The sequence below is a fragment of the Mixophyes fleayi genome, chromosome 12 (assembly GCF_038048845.1).
Source record: "Mixophyes fleayi isolate aMixFle1 chromosome 12, aMixFle1.hap1, whole genome shotgun sequence".
Taxonomy (NCBI): Eukaryota; Metazoa; Chordata; class Amphibia; order Anura; family Limnodynastidae; genus Mixophyes; species Mixophyes fleayi.
The window spans coordinates 50,628,419-50,652,173 of NC_134413.1; the positions used below are offsets into that span (position 1 = coordinate 50,628,419).

At 41.3% G+C, this 23,755-nt stretch overlaps 1 protein-coding gene across 1 annotated transcript in view; it reads right to left on the reverse strand.

The window, feature by feature from the left end:
• CCDC9B (coiled-coil domain containing 9B) overlaps positions 1 to 23,755 on the reverse strand; it is a 270,324-nt gene that overhangs the window by 74,135 nt on the left and 172,434 nt on the right. Inside the window, exons 12-14 of the mRNA XM_075191871.1 lie at positions 4,061 to 4,159; positions 3,907 to 3,957; positions 3,529 to 3,625 (exon numbers count right to left, since the gene is read on the reverse strand). Of these exons, the coding sequence (XP_075047972.1) occupies positions 3,529 to 3,625; positions 3,907 to 3,957; positions 4,061 to 4,159 (247 nt within the window). The remainder of the gene's footprint in view (positions 1 to 3,528; positions 3,626 to 3,906; positions 3,958 to 4,060; positions 4,160 to 23,755) is intronic.

Sequence of the window (23,755 nt, forward strand, 5' to 3'; positions counted from 1 at the left end):
GCTCCATGTTTATTGCTTTAACTTGCCTGGAGTTTCTGAAGTACTAGTATTTTTGTTTATTGTTTTGTGCTGTTCCACCCTGTATAGTGTACTGTTTGTATGATGTACTGCGCCGCGGAAACCTTGTGGCGCCCAACAAATAAAGGATAATAATAATAATACGTATAGGATGGAATACATGACTAGCATTATACGAAACACGGCCAAATCTTTTAACAAGGTCTGGGATCCCTGGATGTCTTTCTTCCAATACCGCTCCCCCTTTACCTAATCATACCCCCTACCCTTATGTAACCCCTTCCCCTACCAACTCATTGCCTCTAATTCAAGAGTGATCCCCCACGCACCTCCCCTTCTCCCCCTCCACCTGTCATTTTTTCGTTTATCTTCCTCTTTTTCTACCTTCTTCTTTTCTTTCCTTTCTTCTCTTTTAAATATAAAAATATACCGGTCTTTATTTCATAGAATCTGTTCTATTTTCTCTCTGACACACGAAGAGTTTTACTTCACTATTCTATGTACTGAATATATTTTGTTTGATATAATATGTATCCATTTCGCATTGTTAATTCTTTATGACCGTTAATAAACATTTGTTTAAAAAAACAAAAAAAAACAATTGCTAATAGAATTGCTAGCAGAATTTCACAAATAATTGAAAGAATAAGGTATACAATAATTGCTCTGTCCCTGCTCTAATACAGCCTGTGACCTAACCCTGCTCTCTCCCACTGTCAAATGGCGAGGGATTGCTGTGGAGGCGGGTATTTATGCATTTTAAATATCGCGAGAATCGAGCTCTGAGATCCGACTACGTCACGACGTTTTGCTCGATTTCGAATCCGAATGGGTGGGAGAGTACCGAGCCTGCTTGGCTCGGTACTCGGATAGGTGAAGTTCGGATGGGTTAGGTTCTCGGGGAACCGAGCCCGCCCATCTCTAGTTTAATCACTGGGATGTTGTTAAAAAGCAATATTGTACTATTCTTTTTTTCTTCTCTATGCCTGTTTTATATGATCTACATCTGGCTTATTGAGCAGAGATATAAAAATAACAGTGGACCAGCATCATACAAAGCAGCATTAGTCAATATTTTTATAGTACGCGAGCATATAGAATTGAATAAGGCAATTAAGATTGGACATAATGCACTAGGAGGTCCCTTTTTCTTTTTACTTTTCAGATTCCTGGGTGAACAAACAGGAGAAATTGAAAAAGGAGCACCCAACTTGATCTGAGGGAGTGTGTGGGTAAGTTATAACCGTAAAAGAATTAAAGACATATCCCTTCTAGAAGTCCGGGTTACACACAGGTATAGCAGTGCAACTAGGTTAAAGTTACAGCTGTAAGACTTATGTGACAAAGTAAAAGTATAAAGTGTGATTTTAGTTACTTTAACAGTATCTTTTTTTTTTTACAGCTAACAGCAGAGCTGACATGGTGTGTCTGTAGTGAAGAAGAATTACAGAACACCTGAGGAGACTTCCATCTAATGGCAAGATGGGAGTGTCGGCTGTTCGTCAAGCTAAGTCTATAAACACCTGGTTCATGCTGCCATGCTTTGTGACCAATGCCAAACAGTGGCCAGTGTCTAGATAGGAGGATTATGTCTAGGCAGTGATAGGTTGGTGTAATTCTGACGGAAATGTATGCTGTCTTATTGTGATAGAACAACAAAAGCACTCTTTCAGCAAGTTGTTTGTGTATGCATCAGTGGAAGGGTGTTTGTTGCTCAATAATATATATATATATATATATATATATATATATATATATATATATATATATATATATATATATATATATATATATATATTTCATTTTCCACATTATCCAGATTAAATAACTTAGATGTGCTTTTAACTTCTCCTGATTTATCCCTGGAAAAATGTTCCAATATCCCTGGAGAATCCCACTCTGACTGGGAATATCATCCATATCTATTGTTGCTAGAGAATGTAATGCACTGAATACAAATCCTTTTTTTCAGTCCTGAAATCAGTTCTTTAAATTGCTCAGACGATTGTTCTTTCCCTTTGTTTTGGGAATTGCATAGAGCACAAAACACACCTTCAGATTTTATTATAAAAGCTCTATCAAAAGCTACACAAATCCTGTGTTTTATATTTTCCTTGCCTTCCACAAGCTCCACAAGAGTGCTGAAAATGGGAACACTATTGTATGGATTGCTACTACATTAGTAATAAACATCCGTAACTTAGGGGGCTGTCTCACCTGAAGCAAGTGTTCTTCAGTGTTTTGGGATTGGGCTCAGGCTCATTCTAAAGCGGAGTACACACTACAGAAAATTACTGGAGATACAATTTGTAACGATTTTACAAACAATAGAAAGTCCAGATGAGCATGCAGATTTATGTGCACAATCAGATTTGTGCTGTTCATCTGTGACAACCATCTGCTGAAAAAATTGTGATGCACACTCTATAAAGATCTGCCTACATTGCTGGTCGTGAGTGCATACACATTTCCCTGACATACGGTGTGCTTTGGTACGATAAAACATGATTGCGAGAGCTTACACACTAATGCTATATTGTACCTAATAGTCGTTTAAAGTGTGAATGGCACGATAAGTGGTTGAAAAACCTGTAGTGTGTACCCAGTTTTACTGAAAAACGCGAGGATGCTGTACTTCTGAACTGAGTTACAGCAGAAATCTCCAGAACAGAGTATGATTTTTGTTACAGTCCCGTATTCATACTGCCATATCCTAGTGCCCTTTGATGATAAGGAAGGCGCATGCACAGTAGCCACTTCCAAATTTAAAAGTCACGATTTTCTTATCTTCTGTACATCAACCAACACAGCTCCCAGAGTATGAAAATCAACAAGGGTAAGTAAAGAAGAGTGTTTGAAAGGTGCAGGAGAATGTGATGGGCATATTGACAAGCTCAATCAAAAGATGTAACTGGGAAGCCTGTAACTTGTCTAAGGAACAATGGAGTTTTAAATACAGCACTGACGCACCTGCCCATGATGCATGCAGTGTTTTATTTGTGAGGGGGAAAGGAGGCAGGCCATGCCCTAACATGGCCACACCCTGACACTGTGTGGTCACTCCCATTTAGGCAGCACAAACTATCCTACTCATCTATGGAGGGGGCCCCATGAAGTTACTGTACCAGGGCTCCAAATTCCACTTGGTTGCCCTTCCCATAATAATACATTGCAGGACATTTATTAAGTCATAACAGAGGAGGAGAGAGCACAGTGCAGTCTGCACCACATGACATCACAACTTCCTTTGCTGGCTTTGAGATGCAATCTTGATTCCTGAGTGACTAGGTAAGCAGTTATTTGCAAAGTGGTACTAATTAGTGGCCAGAAGAGGTGGGTGGTCACTTGTACGCCTAGTGAGGGGGTGTGTGAGGGTAAGTGGTGGGCTTGAGTGGATCAGTTTGCCAATCATAGGTATGTATCTTGCAAAAAAAATAAAAAATGGTGGAGTTTTCTATTGTTTTTTGAGCAAAGAAAATGTAACCTTCTAGATATTGAATATGACTTTACCTTTGGGCTCTGCCTGTGAGACGATCCTTTCCTTTTGCACTTCTACTTCTGGTCTGTATAATTTTCTGTGTATTATCATTAGGGATCTGTTTTGAACCTAGGAAAATTGCTAAAATATTATTTCTTGCATACCAAAGCCTAGATGAGTGGGTTTGTCAGAATTCTTGCAAACAAATTCCAATTTGTAGGTTCTTATTTAATTCAACTTTGGGATGTCTAAAATCAAAAACTTAAAAAATACCTTTGTTTATAAAAAATACTTTGTATATCACACATCAATTTCTGCTGAACTTTTAAACAAAAAGGATCTTTGACTGGATTGTAGCCTAGAAATATACAGTATGTAAAAGCTGCTATCATGATTTGAAAGTTACTCACCTTTATTTTCAGGGACATTTGTTGTAGTCTTCATGTTTCTTCCCCAGTCACCTGAAAAATAGAAAGAATACAATATTTTGTTTGATTGAAAAAAAAATGCAATGTGAGATTTTACCTTGGCCCTGTAATTACTACTTACAACATCAAAGCTTACCTAGAGTCAGATGTTTATCCTGCAATGTGTGTTTCTTCACTGAGGGTTTAATTCCCAAATATTTTTTAATCTGACTAATGAGAGCGGTCATATCTCTACCTGTTCAAAATGAAATGTACCAGATCAGTGACTGTATGACAATGAAATACTTAGCTAGCAGGGTTTAACCTTGCAAATTAAGTAATGGGCTGTTTATTAATGTACTGGTTTTTATAAATACATTTTGTTTTATCAATTTAATTTTAAATTGGAAATGCATTAGACAGCAAAGTTTTCCTACAAGAAATTTTCAGCTTGTGGGGCTTTGGTCATGTAAATATAACCATGTAGGTTTGCTGGTCCTTTTAACCTATAAATCAGTCAAGCTAATATTACATCCATCTGTTCATTAATATACAAACTTGCTTTTAGTTGCACTTCTGTGGAAATGTGCACTGTACCTGCTAGGAATTAAAGGAAAAGTACAAAAGAGAGCAAACTACTCTAGTATGGAGTGGCTGCATGTGATCCTGAGGGAACTACTGCCTACCACTGGTTTTATGGAATTCACTAGTTATGCAGTCACCCACAAGTGTAATTAGAAATAAAATGAGAGAATGAAAACTTTTTTAAAGATGTATCTTACTAGGTAGAGAGCACATTTGTCTCCTGTAATCTGTGTGTAGCAAGTTTTGAAGTGTGAGCAGAGATGGAACAACATATGTCGGATGATAAGCTTGCTCATGATAGCACAGAGTATTTTATGAGATGCTGAACTTGCTTCTTTGAATAAAGAATGAACTGCGTGGGAGAAAGGGATTGGAGGAAAGCGTGAAGCCACAGACTGGAATTAGTGGAAACAGTAGGGTCCCCAACTCTGCCAATATCTCTTCAAGTCTATAGAGGTGGGGAGGTAGGGGTTGGAAGTGAGGTAGTGGCACAAATGGACTACTCAATGGAAATGTGCAGGAGTCCTGCTTCTGTTCTTCAAATGTAATGCACAGCTACCTTGTGGGACTTCTAAAAAATCTTTACAGTACTCCAATGGCATAAAATATAATTTTAGGTAAAGATGTGCGGTTTTAGGTAGAGATGTGTTTTGGCTTTGGTTCTAAAATCATCTTCGTGTTTTGGTTTGGCTTTGTCCAAAAATCCTTATGTGTTTTGCTTTTGGATTTAATAAAAAATTGTTAATAATCATACATTTATGTGATTTTGAGTTGTTTTTGTTCCTACTATTTATAGCAGTAACATTCATTTACAGTCATGTACAGTCTATTTTATAATGATCTCTTCACCATTTTCACCAATTTTGGCCAAAAAGCTGCAGGGAGCTGCCTGGCTAAAATTAGTGACAGAGCAGCGGCACAAATACATGGCTGTTTATTGAAAGTTACAATTACTATGAAACAGTGGCACAGCAAGGTGCATAAAGTATCTCCATGTGGTAGCTTATTAAAGTAATTCTATTGTTTTCAAATAAGCATTGCCCAAGCGATTGTACTGTGTTTCCAAGGCACAAAATAATTTATTTTAGCAGATGTAAAGTTTAACAGTTCAATACATTACAATATATTACAGTACAGTACAGCCAATACCAAATGATGCGATCGCGCCATGTCACGTGGCGTACTGATCGCAAGGCAAAACAATATTAACCAATATACTTTCGTTCATCCAATTATACGACTTCGACAAGCTGAATGCCGAAAATAACATTCCTGAGTTTTTCCAACAGATTGACACCAGTATGTTTCTTAGTGAAACCAGCGATACAAAGAGAAGCTTACATGTGAATGACCTGGCATTGTATGCTAGCACTACCATGCTGAAAGAATAAGGAGGATGATCAACAATACAAATGTGTTGAACGCATGCTGCAATCCCTATGAAACACAGTGACAGAGTCTTGACCAATAAGATCATAATTTTAGACAAGTAAATAGACCCAGACGAAAAATGGTGAAAGACCATGTACACTAAATATTTTTAACGATAGCCAGCATGCCTCAATGTAAAGTGGCAGTAAGAATAAGAGGTAATTAGACGGACAGCGGCATCAATAGACATTTAACAGATGATTATACCCCAAGGCCACAATGTTAAATAGTGCAAGATGGAATTATCCTTGAACTCATCTATGTGTTAAAAAACAACATGCACGAACAAGAAGGAAAACCATGAACCCTTTAAATCAGATTGTGCTGCTGCAGATTAAGCCTCCCAACTGTAACAGCCAGCTAATGCCACCGATGAACAGCCCATATTCCCAATACATTCTAATCCTTGGCACTATTCATTATACTTATGGTACCAAAATAGAAGTAATACTAGTGCAATCTCTCAGGAACATCAGGGAGTATTTTACAGTACACAGTAGACCAATCCTTAAAACCAGTCATCTGCATTTCCTGGGCTCCAGAATTCTTTGTGCTACAAACCAGCTGTATGCAAACTTTACCAATCAGATTCAGACAAAGATGTATCCGCCATCTGGTCCTTTTGGAACCACTATACCATGAAATTATAGTAACCAACCCTCTGCTTCAAAACAGAATCCAGTGCCAAGTTCATAGTTACAGTTCCACAGTCAGTTTACTGGCACTGCTGCTGCTGATGGCGATACAGTAGGCCGTCACTCATGTAGTCTTTTGTTTGATCACTAACGCTTCTCCTAAAATCCATCGGTAAGTTGTCAGTACAATGCCATTTTCTAGAGACTGAATAATTTTTTTAACCCCACTATACAGCTTAGGAATTGCTGTTTGAGAAAAATGGAATCAAGACGGAATTCTGTAGCATGGACACATGACCTCAGCTATGGACAGTAGCATCAGTAGACATTACGACTAGTAGACAGATGAAAGTGGGCTGAATCCAGAAGCAAAATGGTGAAAGACCACAAACACTATATTTAGAACGATAGACAGCATGCCTCGTGTACAAAGAGGCAGAAAGAGTAAAAGGTCATTAGATGGACAAAGGCATCAGTAGACATTTAGACAAGTAGATAGACAAAGGTGGGCTGCACCCATAACATACATCATGGATTGAAAAATGAACATGGAGCAAGAATAGGTGGTCACTGCATGGACAGCGGTGGCATCAGTAGGCATTTAACAGATGGTGACAGACAAAGGCCATAATGTAAAATATTTAAGGTGGAATTGTCCTTGGGCCCACCCACATGTTAAAAAAGAAATGCACAGACATCTCCACTCTTGTATCATTTATGTTGTGATTTAAAGGCTTTACGTTTGCTACCGTTGTTATCACCTTTCCCCCTCCCCCATCTTTCAGGTTTCGACCCGGCATTTCTGAGAATCTTTCCGCGAGGAAAATTACTAATTAGTATTTAATTTATATGTTTCTGGAGAGTACACATAGTATTGACTAGGGATGTGCACCGGCCACTTTTCGTGTTTTGGGTTCTGGTTACCTTAAGGTTTTGGGTTCTAATGGGTTTTGCCAAAACACCCCCCTCAAGGTTTTGGGTTCCGTTTTTTTTTTTAAAAAAAAGCATATAAACGGCTAAAATCCAGATTTTTGGTTTTTTTTTTCACTCCTACGCTATTATTAACCTCAATAACATTCATTTTCACTCTTTTCCAGTCTATTCTGAACACCTCACACCTCACAATATTGTTTTTAGGCCAAAAGGTTGCACCGAGGTAGCTGGATGACTAAGCTAAGCGACACAAGTGGGCGGCACAAACACGTGGCCCATCTAGGAGTGGCACTGCAGTGGCAGACAGGATGGCAGTTTGAAAAGCTAGGCCCCAAAGAGCACATAATGCCAAAAAAGGGGTGCAAGATGGAATTGTCCTTGGGCCCTCCCACCCACCCTTATGTTGGTGAAATAGGACATGTTGCGTAAAAAAGACATGCACACTTTAACAAACCAATCATTTCAGCGACAGGGCCTACCAAACTACTGTGGCTGAAATGATTGGTTTGTTTGGGCCCCCACACAAAAAAAGCTATTCATCTCTCCCTGTACAAAGTAAACTGGCTCTACTGAGGCAAGATGTCATCCTCATCCTTATTCCTCGCCCCCTTCAGTGTGTACTTCCTCATCCTCACACATTATCAATTCGTCCCCGCTGGACTCCACAATCACAGGTCCCTCTGTAGTCTCTGGAGGCCATTGCTGGTCTTCATTGAAGAATTGATAATTCATTTTGATAAACATCATCTTCTCCACATTTTGCGGATCAGTGAACTTACATAGCAGTACCACTGGACTTATACGGCAGGATCAGTGAACTTGTATAGCAGTACCACTGGACTTATACGGCAGGATCAGTGAACTTGTATAGCAGTACCACTGGACTTATACGGCAGGATGTCACGGGCACTAGGAGTCTTTACCCAGGGATCACCAGGTGATAAGCTTACCAGAGCAGTATAGGTGGTAATATGGTACTCTGGTAGCGGGGTGATCATGGAACAGGAAACAGCAGATGATAGAGATGCTCGGGAAAGTCTATGACTAGCAGCACTGGTAATATATATGTAGTAATACACGAGGAACTGAATGGACAAAGGACACGTGAGGGTAGTCAGTGGTCTGCGGTAGCAAGTTGTACCACTGCTATAGTGAGGAGGAATGTCCAACAGAAACGAGGAGGTGATGAGAGTCAGCGGTCTGCGTTTAGTAAGTTGTACCGCTGTCTGGGTGAAGGAATGGGATCCAGGTGAAGGTATCCGGGAAGTCAGTGGTCTGCGTTAGCAAGTTATACCACTGCTATGTGAGAGGACACTGGAACAGGTGACACTGGAAACAGGAATCAGTGGTCTGCCTCTAGCAAGTTGTACCACTGAATATATATGTGAGGAGGAGCACGGGGAGAGACTGCAATACAGAGGATACACGGGCACCTTGAACTTGATCCACAATGACATGCACAATATAGTAATGACTGAACAGCACTGCAATAATACAAAGTCATAGAAACTAACCGGGCAAAAGATAACACAGTCAATGATGGCAAAAGTCTCAGCGGATAGTAAGCTCCAGAGGAGAACAACTCAGTCCAGCAAGATATGCAATACACCAGCACAGTCAATGAGAAGTATGCATACCGTGGTTCAGGAGCAGGCTGTCAGACAGGAGTGCAGAGATACCTGAATGGCTGGAGGCCGGCAGGATGCAAAGTCCCTGGAGGGTGAAGCGGTAATCAAGTAGGTGCAGCGCACAGGTAGGTAGACCAGCAGGGGAACAAATACTCAGGAAGCAGTAGTATGTTGAACTGGACTCCTGGAGGACCCTGAAGAGTAGCGATGGTCTAGACGAGATGAAAGCAGTGAGGCGCAGATCCGATGCAGACTGGCGAGTAGAGACCAGCAGGAACACTGAGAAGCACGGAGAGCGGATCAGCTGCTGCAGACACGAGTAGAACTGAGGAGTAGCAGCCAGCAGGACTCTGCAGGTTCATGGAGGTAGCGGATAGCAACCAGCAGGTGCAGCCACGATGAAACACGGGAGAGTAGAGCTGAGCTGGAACTGTTGAGCACGGAGAGCAGCGGATAGGAATCAGTTGTAGCAGTCTCGAGGAAACACGGGAGAGTTGAGATGAGCTGAAGACTGTAGCGCACGGAGGCAGCGGATAGGAATCAGCAACAGTCACGATGAAACACAGCAGAGTTGAAGTGGTCTGAAGACTGTAGTGCACGGAGGCAGCAGATAGGAATCAGCTAACAGTCACGATGAAACACAGCAGAGTTGAAGTGGTCTGAAGACTGTAGTGCACAGAGGCAGCGGATAGGAATCAGCTAACAGTCACGATGAAACACAGCAGAGTTGAAGTGGTCTGAAGACTGTAGTGCACGGAGGCAGCGGATAGGAATCAGCTAACAGTCACGATGAAACACAGGAGAGTTGAAGTGGTCTGAAGACTGTAGTGCACGGAGGCAGCGGATAGGAATCAGCTAACAGTCACGATGAAACACAGGAGAGTTGAAGTGGTCTGGAAACCACAGGAGTAGAAGTGGTCTGGAAACCACAGGCATCAGCAGCGCTGAATACACGAGGAAACACAGGAACACCTTCAGAGGCTCATGGGGAATGAGACTCCAAGATCAGGCAACGAGGTATGGACAGCAGGTGCTTTAAATAGGGAGTGTTGCCTGATCAGCCAATTAAGTTAAAGGAACAGGTACTGAAGGTTTTGAAAGGGCTGCGCATGCGCAGACCCTCAGGATGGTGGACGGCCACGGTTCCTAAACACACGGGAAGAAGCACTCACAGTCTGGTGAGTGACACAGGATCAGTGAACTTGTATAGCAGTACCATTGGACTTATACGGCAGGATCAGTGAACTTATACAGCAGCACAGGACAGCACCACTGGATTTAAATGGCTGTACCACTGGACTGGACACAGGACAGCACCACTGGAATTATGGCAGCACCACCACTAAACTGAGCAGGACAGAGCACAGGACAGCACCACTGGACTGAGCACAGGACACCACCACTGGACTGAGCAGGACAGCACCACTGGACTGAGCAGGACAGCACCACTGGACTGAGCAGGACAGAGCACAGGACAGCACCACTGGACTGAGCAGGACAGAGCACAGGACAGCACCACTGGACTGAGCAGGACAGCACCACTAATGAGCAGGACAGAGGACACCACTAACACACCCTCCCTCTTCCCTCTCCAATGCCAGAGTGAAGATGGCGGCAGCAAGCGGGGGAATAATATGAATCCGGATCTCGCTAGATCCGACGGCGAGATGATGAGGTTTTGCCTCGTTCCGAGATCGGCGGGACTACCAGAACAGTGCTCGGATCGGCACTGTTCAGGGGTGTTCTGATTTGACAAATCCGGAACCGCTCATCTCTAGTATTGACATTCAGTTTTACTTTTAATACGATATAAAAATATTGCCAGAGAAACAACACCTGCTTATATTCAGAGAAATGTCTGGGTGAATCGGCAGTAAGAATTACACTTTACATGATTTGTTAAAGTCCATTTGATAATGTCACGAATCAATGTAGAAATACAGCTGAGGAGCCATGAATAAGGTGAAAAACATACAAGTTTATTGCTGAAGAGACTGAACAGATGATGTAATAATGGTCTTGTAGAAATTACCAGGTATACACAGTTGCAGGTAAACAGGAGGTGTGGAAAGATTCCAGGCAGCAAGTACAGGGAGATGCACAGGAAAGTACCAGGTTCACAGATGAAAACAGGTCAGCAGAATGTATGTTGAGATCCCAATGCAGCATAATCACAGGAGCAAAGCAGGAGGAAGAAACCACAGGGTGTAACATCAATAACCAGCCATGTGTGCTGGGAGTGACAGGTATATATAAGGGAAATGAGAACACACCCAGGTGCATGGGATAATTGGAGAAAGTGTTAACCCCTAATGCAAACATGAAAGGCAAGATAGCAGCACCTCTGGTGATCAGAGCAACTGCTGCAAATACACACTAATAAAGTCAAAAGGCAGGAGCTGCCAGGGAAAGTAGCATGTAATACATAACCTGGCAGGCAGATCCTGACAGATAATACCTGTCAGTCTTTCAAACCACAATGCAGAGTTGTGTACAGAAATTGAATACATTTACAAACTGATACATTGAACAACACTAATAAAAGCCATATTGTCAAAAGGTGGATCCAGAGTTACACTGATTGAACAAACTTAATTAAAGCCACTTTATTGTATTTTCTATTATTTATGTACACTGACACTTTGTTTTTGTTTAATGTTGACTAAATTGAGTGTTGACAAGTGTTTTTTGAATTGTTCACAGAGACATCAAAATTATGCAAAGAATAAGGTTTAGTTTGTCTTCCTTACAAATTTTATACTGTTTTGTTTTTTTTGTTTTCTTTTATCCCTAAACTCAATCACCCCACTGCACCTTCCCTTTTTTACATTCAGCCCACTGCGGAGACTTCAATAACACTTTGTTTTTTCGTTACATGCCTAGGTTTCTACTACACCTCCACCATAAAAAACCCTGATACCCTTGGCCCCGCAATGCATTTGGCATTTTTCCTCTCATCTAACCAGCATATTTGGCAGTTGATATATGCCACACCTAGATATTTGATTGCTGTCGCGTAACTCATACTCAAATGCACACTGGTCCATATCTATACTCCTAACACAAACCAACCCACATTCTTCAGAAAATTAGGTTCCCTATTTTCCCAAATAAGACAAGGTAAATTGTGGGCAGAGATTTTACCCGCTGTCCTCATGCCCTCCCTAGAGAGATCTGCCCCTGGGGGCCCCCGTCAGATAGTAGGGACAATCAGATATCTAAAGCCCATGGACATGAGCTGGTACCACAGATCTGCCTTACCTCAACAAAGTCATCATCCTCCTCCTCAATATCTTATTGAAGTACTACACATTCATTTTCACAATTATAACCCTCATCCTCTTGCACATCTGCAAGTTCCAAAGTAGCAGCCTCAATTTCTATGTGTACATCATCATTTTTACTACTCCTCATCCTCACATTTCCAAAGGGTTGAGACATTTTTGAAGGAGGCTGCTTTATAATTAGTGTCAGAACCTGAAACATCACACTCACATACGGCATTCATGGGTACCCTTAGACTCTCCTCAGGATTCTGTGAGTACCCACGTTGTCCTTCAGCCTCTGTGTTCTTTTCATGCACTGATTTGGCTGCTTTGGAGGTATCAGACCGACACTCTGAGCAAGAAGGTGCTACATGGTAAGTTAAGGAAGAATTGCTTTAACGAGAAACTGGATTTTAAAAGAAAGAAAACTAATTTTGTTTTGGAATGTGTTGCCGAGTCATACAGCAACAGCACACTGTTTTTCCCCCACTAAATACTAGTTCAAAATGATGTCTGTAGAATATATATATATATATATATATATATATATATATATATATATATATATATATATATATATACATATATATATATATATACATACACACACATACATACATACACACACTATAAAAACAACCGGTAGCCATTACTCTAAACTTTTGACAGAATGCCACCCAATTTACCGGCAAACTATTATAGCTGACAGATCTCTACATAAACAAACAGAGCACCGAAATAATCACAACTGTGATGAATCACAACTAATGCTCGATTTTCAGAGCACAGCCTTGCAGCTACCTTCCTGCCCACATTCTCTATTCTAAAATGGCAGATGAGAACATGAAGGAGGGCTATGTATGAAAGATATTGAAAAAAACTCGAAAAGCGAGATTAAACGGCAAGCTTCGTGTTCAGAGAAACAGTCAATTTGGAGCAAAATTCTAAAATATACTATATTGAATTACCTTTTACCAAAACACTGCCATTGGCATGACCATCATCATTAAATTATTTAACAGTGCCCTCACAATGTGTAGGTAGTGATTTTGTCTGTGTGTACGACATTATCACAGAGCAGCAATAATGAGTTACTATTCTTTTTTTTTTGGAACTTCCTGGATACAAGTTTGCTTCTGGGTACATACATTCAGCCTCCCACTCTTACTCTAGAATAAATATTTTTTTGTGTTTAGGATGGATTGGCTAGAGACACCATTGCATGAACATTGAATTTTGTTACGGATTTTGGAAAGCTTTATTAAAAAAGTTTACCAAGGTCTACATAATATCTTAATTATCAGTGTTTTCGATTTACTACTTGGTATAAAACGTAAATAATGTTAGAAGATCCTCCAATTATATTGGAGGACCTAGATTGAATTGATGGTTATGTTCGTTAAAATTATAATGCCTCCAGATTTTCCATTAATTTCTTTCTGTATTATTTACTTTAGGATATTATCTGTATGCTCAGAATTTTATTAACTTGTGGTATGCATTTATTGTATTGTGGTAATATGTTACTTCAGCAATAAAAATGTATTTAAATGACAAGTTAACACTTACCTGGACTATGACATTTCTACCTATTCAGTAAGCAGAAGTGTCATCAATGTCCCTCTTCCATGAACTGCTAATTCTAATGACAATGAACCCTAATAATTATTTACAGCTCTGTAGGTCCCCAATCTGCTCTTCAATGCATGGGAGAGGGCCTGGTCCATATGTAGTGGAGCTCTATTTGGTCTTTCAGTTCCACTACAGATCTCATCACAGTGGTGCCCAAAAAATATATTTCTTCCTTTTAAACTTTTGTGATAGTTTTTTGATGACACTCACAAGTCTTGTACCTTGTCACATACATTGCTACATCCCCTACCAATTTGTGCGTGTATTATATATATACACACACAAGTTAACCCGTGCATGATACTCATGTATTCTAGTCAAATCAAGCTACTTAAGGTGTTAAAAAGGTTCTTGTCATGCATTTGGGGCTAGGCCAGGCCTCCTCAGGGGAAGAGCGTTACTTCCCGACGCAGGTGCCCTTTTTTAACGTGGTTTTGTCCACATCATTTTTCTCCATCACCTCATCCTTCATCTTTATCGCCACATCTATCCAGATGTCTATCCAGACACAGGGATCTCTCTCAGTGGTCTGGAGTATCACACTTCTCTCGCTCTGTCACCCCCGGCAACCACCAACCACTGTCACCCCCAGCAACCACTAACCACTCCCAACTGTCATTTCTCCTTCAAGAAATATATATGTATTTTTTGAAAATCTTTATAAACACTTTAAACAATTAACAAATTAAAAACATCTTAGTATACCAAATTTCAGCCCTTTCTGAGTTTTTTTTCCCACACAAAGAATTTAGTAGGTCAGTGTAAAACTTCGCCCAGCAGCTGGCGCTGCAGCTTGGGTTTTTTTTCCCCCCACAAACAGACACACACCACTAGGCTTTTATATAGTAGATATATATATTATATACACATATACACACACGTGTGTGTATATATATATATATATGTGTGTGTATATATATATACACACACATATACACACACATGTGTGTGTGTATATATATATATGTGTGTATATATATACACACATATATATTGTTATGTGCGTATTGTCGCTAACCAATAACGATTGTCGAACATCGATTTGTGTTTCCAACGCACAAAGATTTATTCGCAAATAGTAGAATAATATGCTCAAGCGTTTTGATAATAAATACAGCCGTTACTTATCGCAGGCGCTCTGGATCCAGTGTGCAGTCATTCAATCCTGAAGTCTGGGGACAAGATGTCTGAACACTAGATGTGAAGCTGCTGCTTATATACATACAGAAATACAGTAATACAATGAAGATGGTATAGCTTGCATCTATTGGTCCAGGTCTCAGGAAGGTCCAAGGGGTTGTCAATCATTGGCTAGTTCATCCTAAGAAATCCAAAGGAGGGGGTCACCTCTCCAGGGGACATGCTCGGCTCTTCCCGCCAAGATTCCTTAGTCTTAAGTAGTTCATAATTCCCTATCATTCCTAACTTGTGTATGCACTCTGCGATTCCTTCGCAGAGTGAACCAAACAGTAGGAAATGTTAAGAGGTTTATTATGATACCACTCATGATATGATTCCTTCAACCTGTTCCGTATTTCACTAATATGCATGTTACTTTAATAACATATAAATACTACTATATTTCGACATAACTGACTATGTGTTGCAACTACCATTACTGTGTACTATTTTATAAGTATGCGTGTTTGTGCGAATGTATGGTAAAAGACCAATTACTGTTGCTGCCACGTGTAGTGGATGCGTACGCCCTTTCACGACGTAGCGTGCCCTTGTACGTCGTAGCGCACCGTACGCATCTTTTCAGACAAAGACAACCAAGTTTGCTCGACTTTAATTGAAATGGCTTTATCCAATTTGCTGACTTCGACAGCTCCACCCTTTGATAGTGTAATAAACTATCACTCAATCGCTGTTTCAAGTTCAGAATTATACAATACTTCTTCACAGACCATGATTTCGGTATCTGGTACCACCCTTTCAGTCTCTTTCTCAGTGTTACTCCTATGAGACCGTTTTCCACACTTCAACACAGTAGGAACACATTTGACAACTAAACCAATTGCTAAGATGACACCCAGTATAAGGAGAAGGAGCTTACCTACACTAGTAACCATTTCCTGTACCCACTCCCCCAGACCGGAGAACCATTTCACAGGGTTCAACCACGAGAACCAACCCGCAACCTTCTCCCCGACATCATATAATGAAGAATTGTGACTCTTTCGAAATTCCCATTTCAGCTGCAAAATTTCATCCATCTTCTGGTCTATAACCTCTTTAGGGTCATCCGTATTATTAGTGATGTACGTGCAACATTTGACACCGAACTGGGTGGCCAGTGTTACACAGTACCCACCAGTAATAGAGGTGAGATAATTTAGTAACAGGCTATGTTGCACCAACTCCTTCTTGTACACTTGTAGCTCCCTACCAGTATACCTGAAAGTGTCATCATACATCTCGGTGATATTATCTATTAATTTAGCTAGATCTTGGATATATTTAAAGTTTAATGTTCCCTGAGCGGTCCTGGTGAGATCTAGAGCAACCATAACTTGGAAACCAGCAGTTTCACTAATCAATTTTGTAGCTATGGGTTCCTCACCAGGAATCATATTTCTCTTGCCACGGTGTTCATACTGTGTGTGTATGTATGGTGGTGATGTAGTCTTGTGAATACCAACCATTTCTTCATGAGTAATAGTCATGATTTCAGGAACCAGTTTAGCTAAGAAACACAAGCCCTTGGAAACCCAGGAATAAGCTTTCCTTCCACAAACAAAATACACATCATCAGGGAGAACATAAGGAACAGTATGCCCATGAATTATATCACACAGAGTTTTGATAAAACTACCCATGCCTAGTGTCTCCATTTGCTCTAGACACATTTTTAAATTTATCTGTAGAGACTTTTCCAATGGATACCTTCTTATGTTTGGTTATACGCCCTAATTTGTGACTTCCATCAACATTCCTGCCTAGTAGTGACCTTGTGAGTCTCCCTCTAAAATGAGTGTGGCGAGCCATTGTCTGATCTGATAGGTCAGCCTCCCAATTCTCCAGGCGCTTTGCATGAGATATATTTAGCCACAGCAAAGATCTGCCTATTGAGTATTGTTGAAGCGTCAGACTAGGGGACCTAGTGTTATTGTACCTCCCGTCTATGGGCCTCCCACCCCTCAATTTGAGTACTTCGGATATGTTTAGAGGTAATGGCACTAGTCCTATATTATGCTGCCCTTGCGGCATGTGAGAGCACACCCAACACTCGGTCTGGTTTAGCACCTTACCCACCAGGGAGTGATAATCCTCCAAAGGATGCCCGCCTATATTCAGAGTACTGGGGGACTGGCATCGTTGGATGCATCTCTCTTCAACTAGGGAGTCGCAGAACTTGCAGATACAATACTCATCAGACAAAAGCCCCTCACACTGCCTCCGAGTTCCTGAGCTAGCAGACCTTTTCATAACCCCCGGACCAAGTTTGATAATGGGCTGCTCTGAGTATCCTAATAACTTTTCCTCTGATCTCTTCCGTATAACTACCAGAACTCTCCACCGTCCTCCTTCACAAAAATAGAATGTCCTAAAAAAGTAAAAACAAGGAAAATCCTGGAACAAAAGAAAAACAAAAACCGCCACTCCATCGCTGGAAAGATAGTTCTGGGGCAACGTCTCTGGTTCAGGTGTCTCGACTGCAGGCTTTAGGTCTCCCGGAACAGACTCACAAGTGACAGATCTATGTCGTCGGTCTTAGTTTTATCTTGCACTTTCTCCGGATTATGGACTCTCCTGCAGTGGGTGGAATGGACCCAAGTGTCTCTCTCTGCAACCTTCAGTGATGTAGTACTGGTCAGCAGCACTTGGTACGGGCCTTCCCAACGGTCTGTTAAACAACCTGAACGTAAGAAATTGCGGATCATAACATAGTCTCCAGGTTCAACATCATGACAGTTCGTTTCTGGCATACCAGGTGACAGCATTTTTAGTTTTTGTTGTTGTTGCTTAAGCTGTCTACTCATTCTTATAAGATATTGTACAGTCACTTCATTATTACACTTCAAGTCGTCTTGTGGACTCACAATCAAATGAGGTTGTCGTCCGAACAGTATCTCAAAGGGGGACAGATTAAGAGGAGGTCTAGGAGTGGTCCGAATGCTATGGAGGACCAATGGCAAAGCCTCAGGCCATGCCAACCCAGTTTCAGCCATTATCTTACCAAGCTTGTTCTTTATAGTACCGTTTACTCTCTCCACCGTACCACTGGCTTGTGGTCGGTAAGGGGTGTGAAGTCTGCTACCGATTCCCATGAGTTTACACATATTTTGGAAGATATCACCAGTAAAATGGGTACCCCTATCACTTTCAATGATTCTAGGGATACCGAACCTACACACAAAGTCTTGTACAATTTTCTTTGCAGTGAACACAGCAGTATTAGTGGCTGCCGCATATGCTTCTACCCAACCGGAAAACACATCAATACACACTAACACATACTTTAGATTCCTGCACGGTGGTAATTGGATATAGTCAATTTGCATTACCTGAAAAGGTCCGTCTGTAGGAGGGATGTGGGATGGCTCAGTTGGAATAGTTTTCCCAATATTTTTCCTCAAACAAGACATGACATTGCCTTCTTACCAGCCTGAGAGGAAAATCCAGGAGCACACCAGTATGCTCTCACCAGTTTGCACATACCTTCTTTACCCAGGTGAGTCAGGCCGTGTGCTGCTTCAGCCAGGCTTGGATAGTACGTTCAGGGAGCTACAGGCTTACCTTGTCCATCCCTCCAGAGTCCTGAGGACTCTTGACCACATCCCTTCGCCTTCCAGACCGCCTTTTCCTGCAGGGAACACAAATCTTGCATTTCAATTAATTTCTGCATGTCTAATGTCTGAAAAACCATCATAGTCTCGGTCGATACAGTCATAGGTTACCCTCATTTAGCAGCTTCGTCTGCCCTGTTGTTGCCCAATGACACTGGATCTTCTTCAAAGGTATGGGCTTTGCACTTTATGACGGCTACTGTTCTGGTTAACTGTATCGCTGTCAGAAGTCCTTTTATGTGTTGTGAGTGTGCCACTGGCGTACCTGCTGCTGTCGTAAAGTTTCTAAGAAGCCAAAGGGCCCCAAAATCGTGCACTACCCCAAAGGCGTACCTAGAGTCAGTATATATATTGGCTGATTTACCCTCTGCCAATTCACACGCTCTCCTTAGTGCTACTAGTTCCGCCACCTGGGCTGAGTGAGGTGGGCCAAGAGGTTCAGCTTCTACCACATCCTGATCGTCTACAACAGCGTAACCAGTACATAGCTCTCCTGTCTCTGTCTGTCTATGACAACTTCCATCTGTATAGAACGTAAAATCTACATTTTCTAAGGGTTTGTCACGTATGTCGGGCCTTGCAGTAAAGGTCTGATTCAGGTGTTCCATACAGTCATGCGTGTCAGTATTCTTGCCTAACTCATCATCAGAACGAATAATGAACAGAGGTTCATGTTAGAAGGACAAATTAGCACTCCTTATGTTATTTAAAATATAACTTTTAATGGTTATTGTTTAATAATGACATCCTCCCGGAAAACAAGGTGAAATATATTAAAATAACTTACAAATACACACATACACACGTGTGATAAAAACAAAAACACCAACTGATAGGGATCTATTATATAAGGAAATAGTCTGGTGGATACAAAGAGTATCTTGTATAAAACCTTTTTTAGCAAACCATTTACTGGTAAGTGGTGGTTGGTAAGAAGACAAAAATGATTTAAAGAGTAATTGAGAACCGTGTCTCTTATTGTGTTGGTGTTACAAGCCTTCTAGTCACCACTATAACAAATGTAGCAGGCAGATAACGGAGTAAGGTACTGGATCTTGGTGAATTTAATAAGGGGAACCCCCTAGCTCAAAAAGGTCTTAGCTTGTGTGATGCTATTGGTAAGTTTGAAATACAAGGCTTAATCTGGATTATTGGCAGTATGAAGCACTACACCATAGCACATCTATACTGAGGCTGGTGTGCTTCCTGCACTGTGTAATATTGTCAGCAATAATAAAGGCAGATAACTTATTGCCAGTAATGGCTCTATGTTACCAGAAAAAGTCCCTGATGTAAAACAAATGACAGTCTCTATAGTAGATACTGTTCACAGCAATTATACATTCAGGTGCATCTATGATAAGGCTGGTGCAATTCCTGCAATGTATGACCTTGTCATACATTGCAGGACGCTGGCCCCAACGTACGTTTCACCCTCAGGCTTTGTCAAGGGGATTCCCCTTGACAAAGCCTGAGGGTGAAACGTACGTTGGGGCCAGCGTTATTTGGCGCCAACACCAACTACAGATAGGGATGCAGTGATAGCTTCCATTTAGTGGCAGGCAGAAAAAAACGTTTTTAGCTACAATAGGGGATCTTGTATTAGCCAGATAAAAATAGCTCAGCTGCTGAGACTAGTGTCTTTCACAGAGACTACACATAAGCTCACTCATATCAGGGAAATCTTTCAGTACCACAGAGCTGCTACTGGTAATGAGCTAATTACATGTGGTATAGCTGACAAGGTCATACATTGCAGGAATTGCACCAGCCTTATCATAGATGCACCTGAATGTATAATTGCTGTGAACAGTATCTACTATAGAGACTGTCATTTGTTTTACATCAGGGACTTTTTCTGGTAACATAGAGCCATTACTGGCAATAAGTTATCTGCCTTTATTATTGCTGACAATATTACACAGTGCAGGAAGCACACCAGCCTCAGTATAGATGTGCTATGGTGTAGTGCTTCATACTGCCAATAATCCAGATTAAGCCTTGTATTTCAAACTTACCAATAGCATCACACAAGCTAAGACCTTTTTGAGCTAGGGGGTTCCCCTTATTAAATTCACCAAGATCCAGTACCTTACTCCGTTATCTGCCTGCTACATTTGTTATAGTGGTGACTAGAAGGCTTGTAACACCAACACAATAAGAGACACGGTTCTCAATTACTCTTTAAATCATTTTTGTCTTCTTACCAACCACCACTTACCAGTAAATGGTTTGCTAAAAAAGGTTTTATACAAGATACTCTTTGTATCCACCAGACTATTTCCTTATATAATAGATCCCTATCAGTTGGTGTTTTTGTTTTTATCACACGTGTGTATGTGTGTATTTGTAAGTTATTTTAATATATTTCACCTTGTTTTCCGGGAGGATGTCATTATTAAACAATAACCATTAAAAGTTATATTTTAAATAACATAAGGAGTGCTAATTTGTCCTTCTAACATGAACCTCTGTTCATTATTCGTTCTGTCCAAATATAACAGGACCAGCACCCCCACAAGCTATACGCTATAGATTTATATCTTGACATACATTGCATGTGGATGTTTTCTTCTAATCCCTGTGCAGAGCATTTCCGCCTTTAGTCACCAACTCATCATCAACCAGGGTCTCACCTCCCACACTTTGTGTCTCTTGAGGAAGGTATGTAGCTGGATTTAAGGTACTACATCGTTTGATGGTGATGTTTGAGGGTGCCATCAGGGCTAGTTCCCACTTTGTGAATCTAGCTGAAGAAACATGTCTGGTTTGGGCTGAATTTAACAGAGCTGATACAGCATGGGATGTATAGATAGTTAAATTATGTCCTAATACTACGTCCTCGCTCTTATTTACCAGAAGAGCCGTTGCTGTTACACTTCTGAGACATGTTGGGAGTGATCTTGCCACATTGTCTAATTGTGCACTGTAGTATGCTACCGGTCTGCTAGCGTCACCATGTTTCTGTGCGAGGACACCTGCTGCACAACCATTAGCTTCTGTACAAAATAGCTCAAAAGGCTTTTCATAATCAGGTATTCCCAATGCAGGTGCTCTAGTCAGACTGTCTTTAAGATTAAAGAACGCTTGCTCTGACTCTTCTGTGTGTGCGACACATTCTGGTTTTGAGGAAGAGACTAGCTCCTGCAATGGTAATGCCAGAATAGAAAAACCTGGGATCCAGGATCTACAGTATCCACATCCCCAGGAAAGTACGAATCTGCTTCTGGCTCTGCGGCAGAGTCATGTGTTGTATGGCCTCAATCCTGTCGGTTGTCAGGTGTCTTAGCCCCTTAGTGAGGCAGTGTTCTAAGTATTTGACCTTAGTCTGACATGGCTGTAATTTATCCTTTGCCACCTTGTGCCCTGTTTGTGAAAGATGAAGCAACAACAATTTAGTATCATGTAAACATGACATAAAAGAATCAGAGCACAACAACAAATCGTCCACATATTGAATTAGAACAGACCCATTGTGGGGTTGAAAGGATTGCAAACAGTCATGTAAGGCTTGGGAGAAAATACTGGGGCTGTCAATGAACCCCTGGGGTAGTCTGGTCCATGTGTATTGCACTCCCCTGTAGGAGAATGCAAAAAGGTATTGGCAGTCAGGGTGAAGAGGGACTGAGAAGAAAGCAGAACATAGATCAATGACAGTAAAATGACTGGCAGACGGTGGAATCTGCATGAGGATGACAGCTGGATTCGGCACTACGGGGAATTGGCTCTCAACAACTTTATTAATTCCCCTTAAGTCCTGGACTAATCTATAGCCCCTCCCCCCATTCTTCTTCACAGGGAAAATGGGACTATTTGCTGTACTGGCTGTACGAATTAAAATCCCTTGTTGTAACAGCCTCTCAATAACAGGATATACCCCTAGTTCCACCTCCGATTTTAATGGATACTGTGGGATTTTTGGAGCTATCCTACCACTTTTTAGATTGACCATGACAGGGGCTACGTTTGCCATCAGTCCAGTGTCCTGTCCATCTCTGGTCCATAGTGAACCTGGTATTTCCAGCAACATCCCCTTTACTTGAGATGGACTTTGTTCTATAACAGGAGAGTGTAACATTGACCTTTGAGGGGTGTCCAATATATCCTGTACCTCATGTGCGACCTTCTCCGGTATCTCCAAGAACACACCATCAGAAGTACAGTATATGACACATCCCATTTTACATAACAAGTCTCTCCCTAGCAAGTTAGTAGGAGCCGCCGCAGCCAAGAGAAACGAATGCTTGGTATGCAGGAGCCCGATAGTAACCTCAGCTGGTTTAGTTAGTGGATAATGCAACACTTTTCCCGTTACCCCGATGGCTGGAATTGTTTTACTGGTCACCTGTAGATTGAAAGGAGGTTATCACAGATCGGGCCGCCCCTGTATCTACAAGAAAAGTTTCTTTCCTACCAGCTATGTCAACTATCATAGTTGGATCTTCTCTCTGACTCTCAGTTAACCTCACTGGCTGTAGACTACAGGTATGACCTGACACCTACCGCTGACTATTGCTTTCCCGCGCAGCATTTGCTGCTATAACATGCGCAGGTAACGGTGTGTTCTCTTGCCTATGTGTGTTTCTCCGTGGAGGATACCTATATGATTCCCTATCCATATGTGTAGCCCGTCTTGCTTATTTACAGTCTCTTGCAATATGGCCTTCTTCGTTACACCAGAAACATCTGATCACTTTAGGTTTCTTGTTATATGGGTTGTATGCTGGTGGTCGTGTATGCATCCCCTCTAGAGCCTGTATACTCACCGTCATTAATCTATCACCTTTCTCCTCCTTCTGTCTAAAAAGGTTTTTGTCATGCTCCACAGCAGACTCCCTAAGAGAATCTACTGTGATGCCTCTCCAATTAGGTAATGTGGTTTGTACTCTGATTTTTAAATTTTCTCTAAGGCCATCCATTAATACTCCTACAGCTACTTCCCTATGATG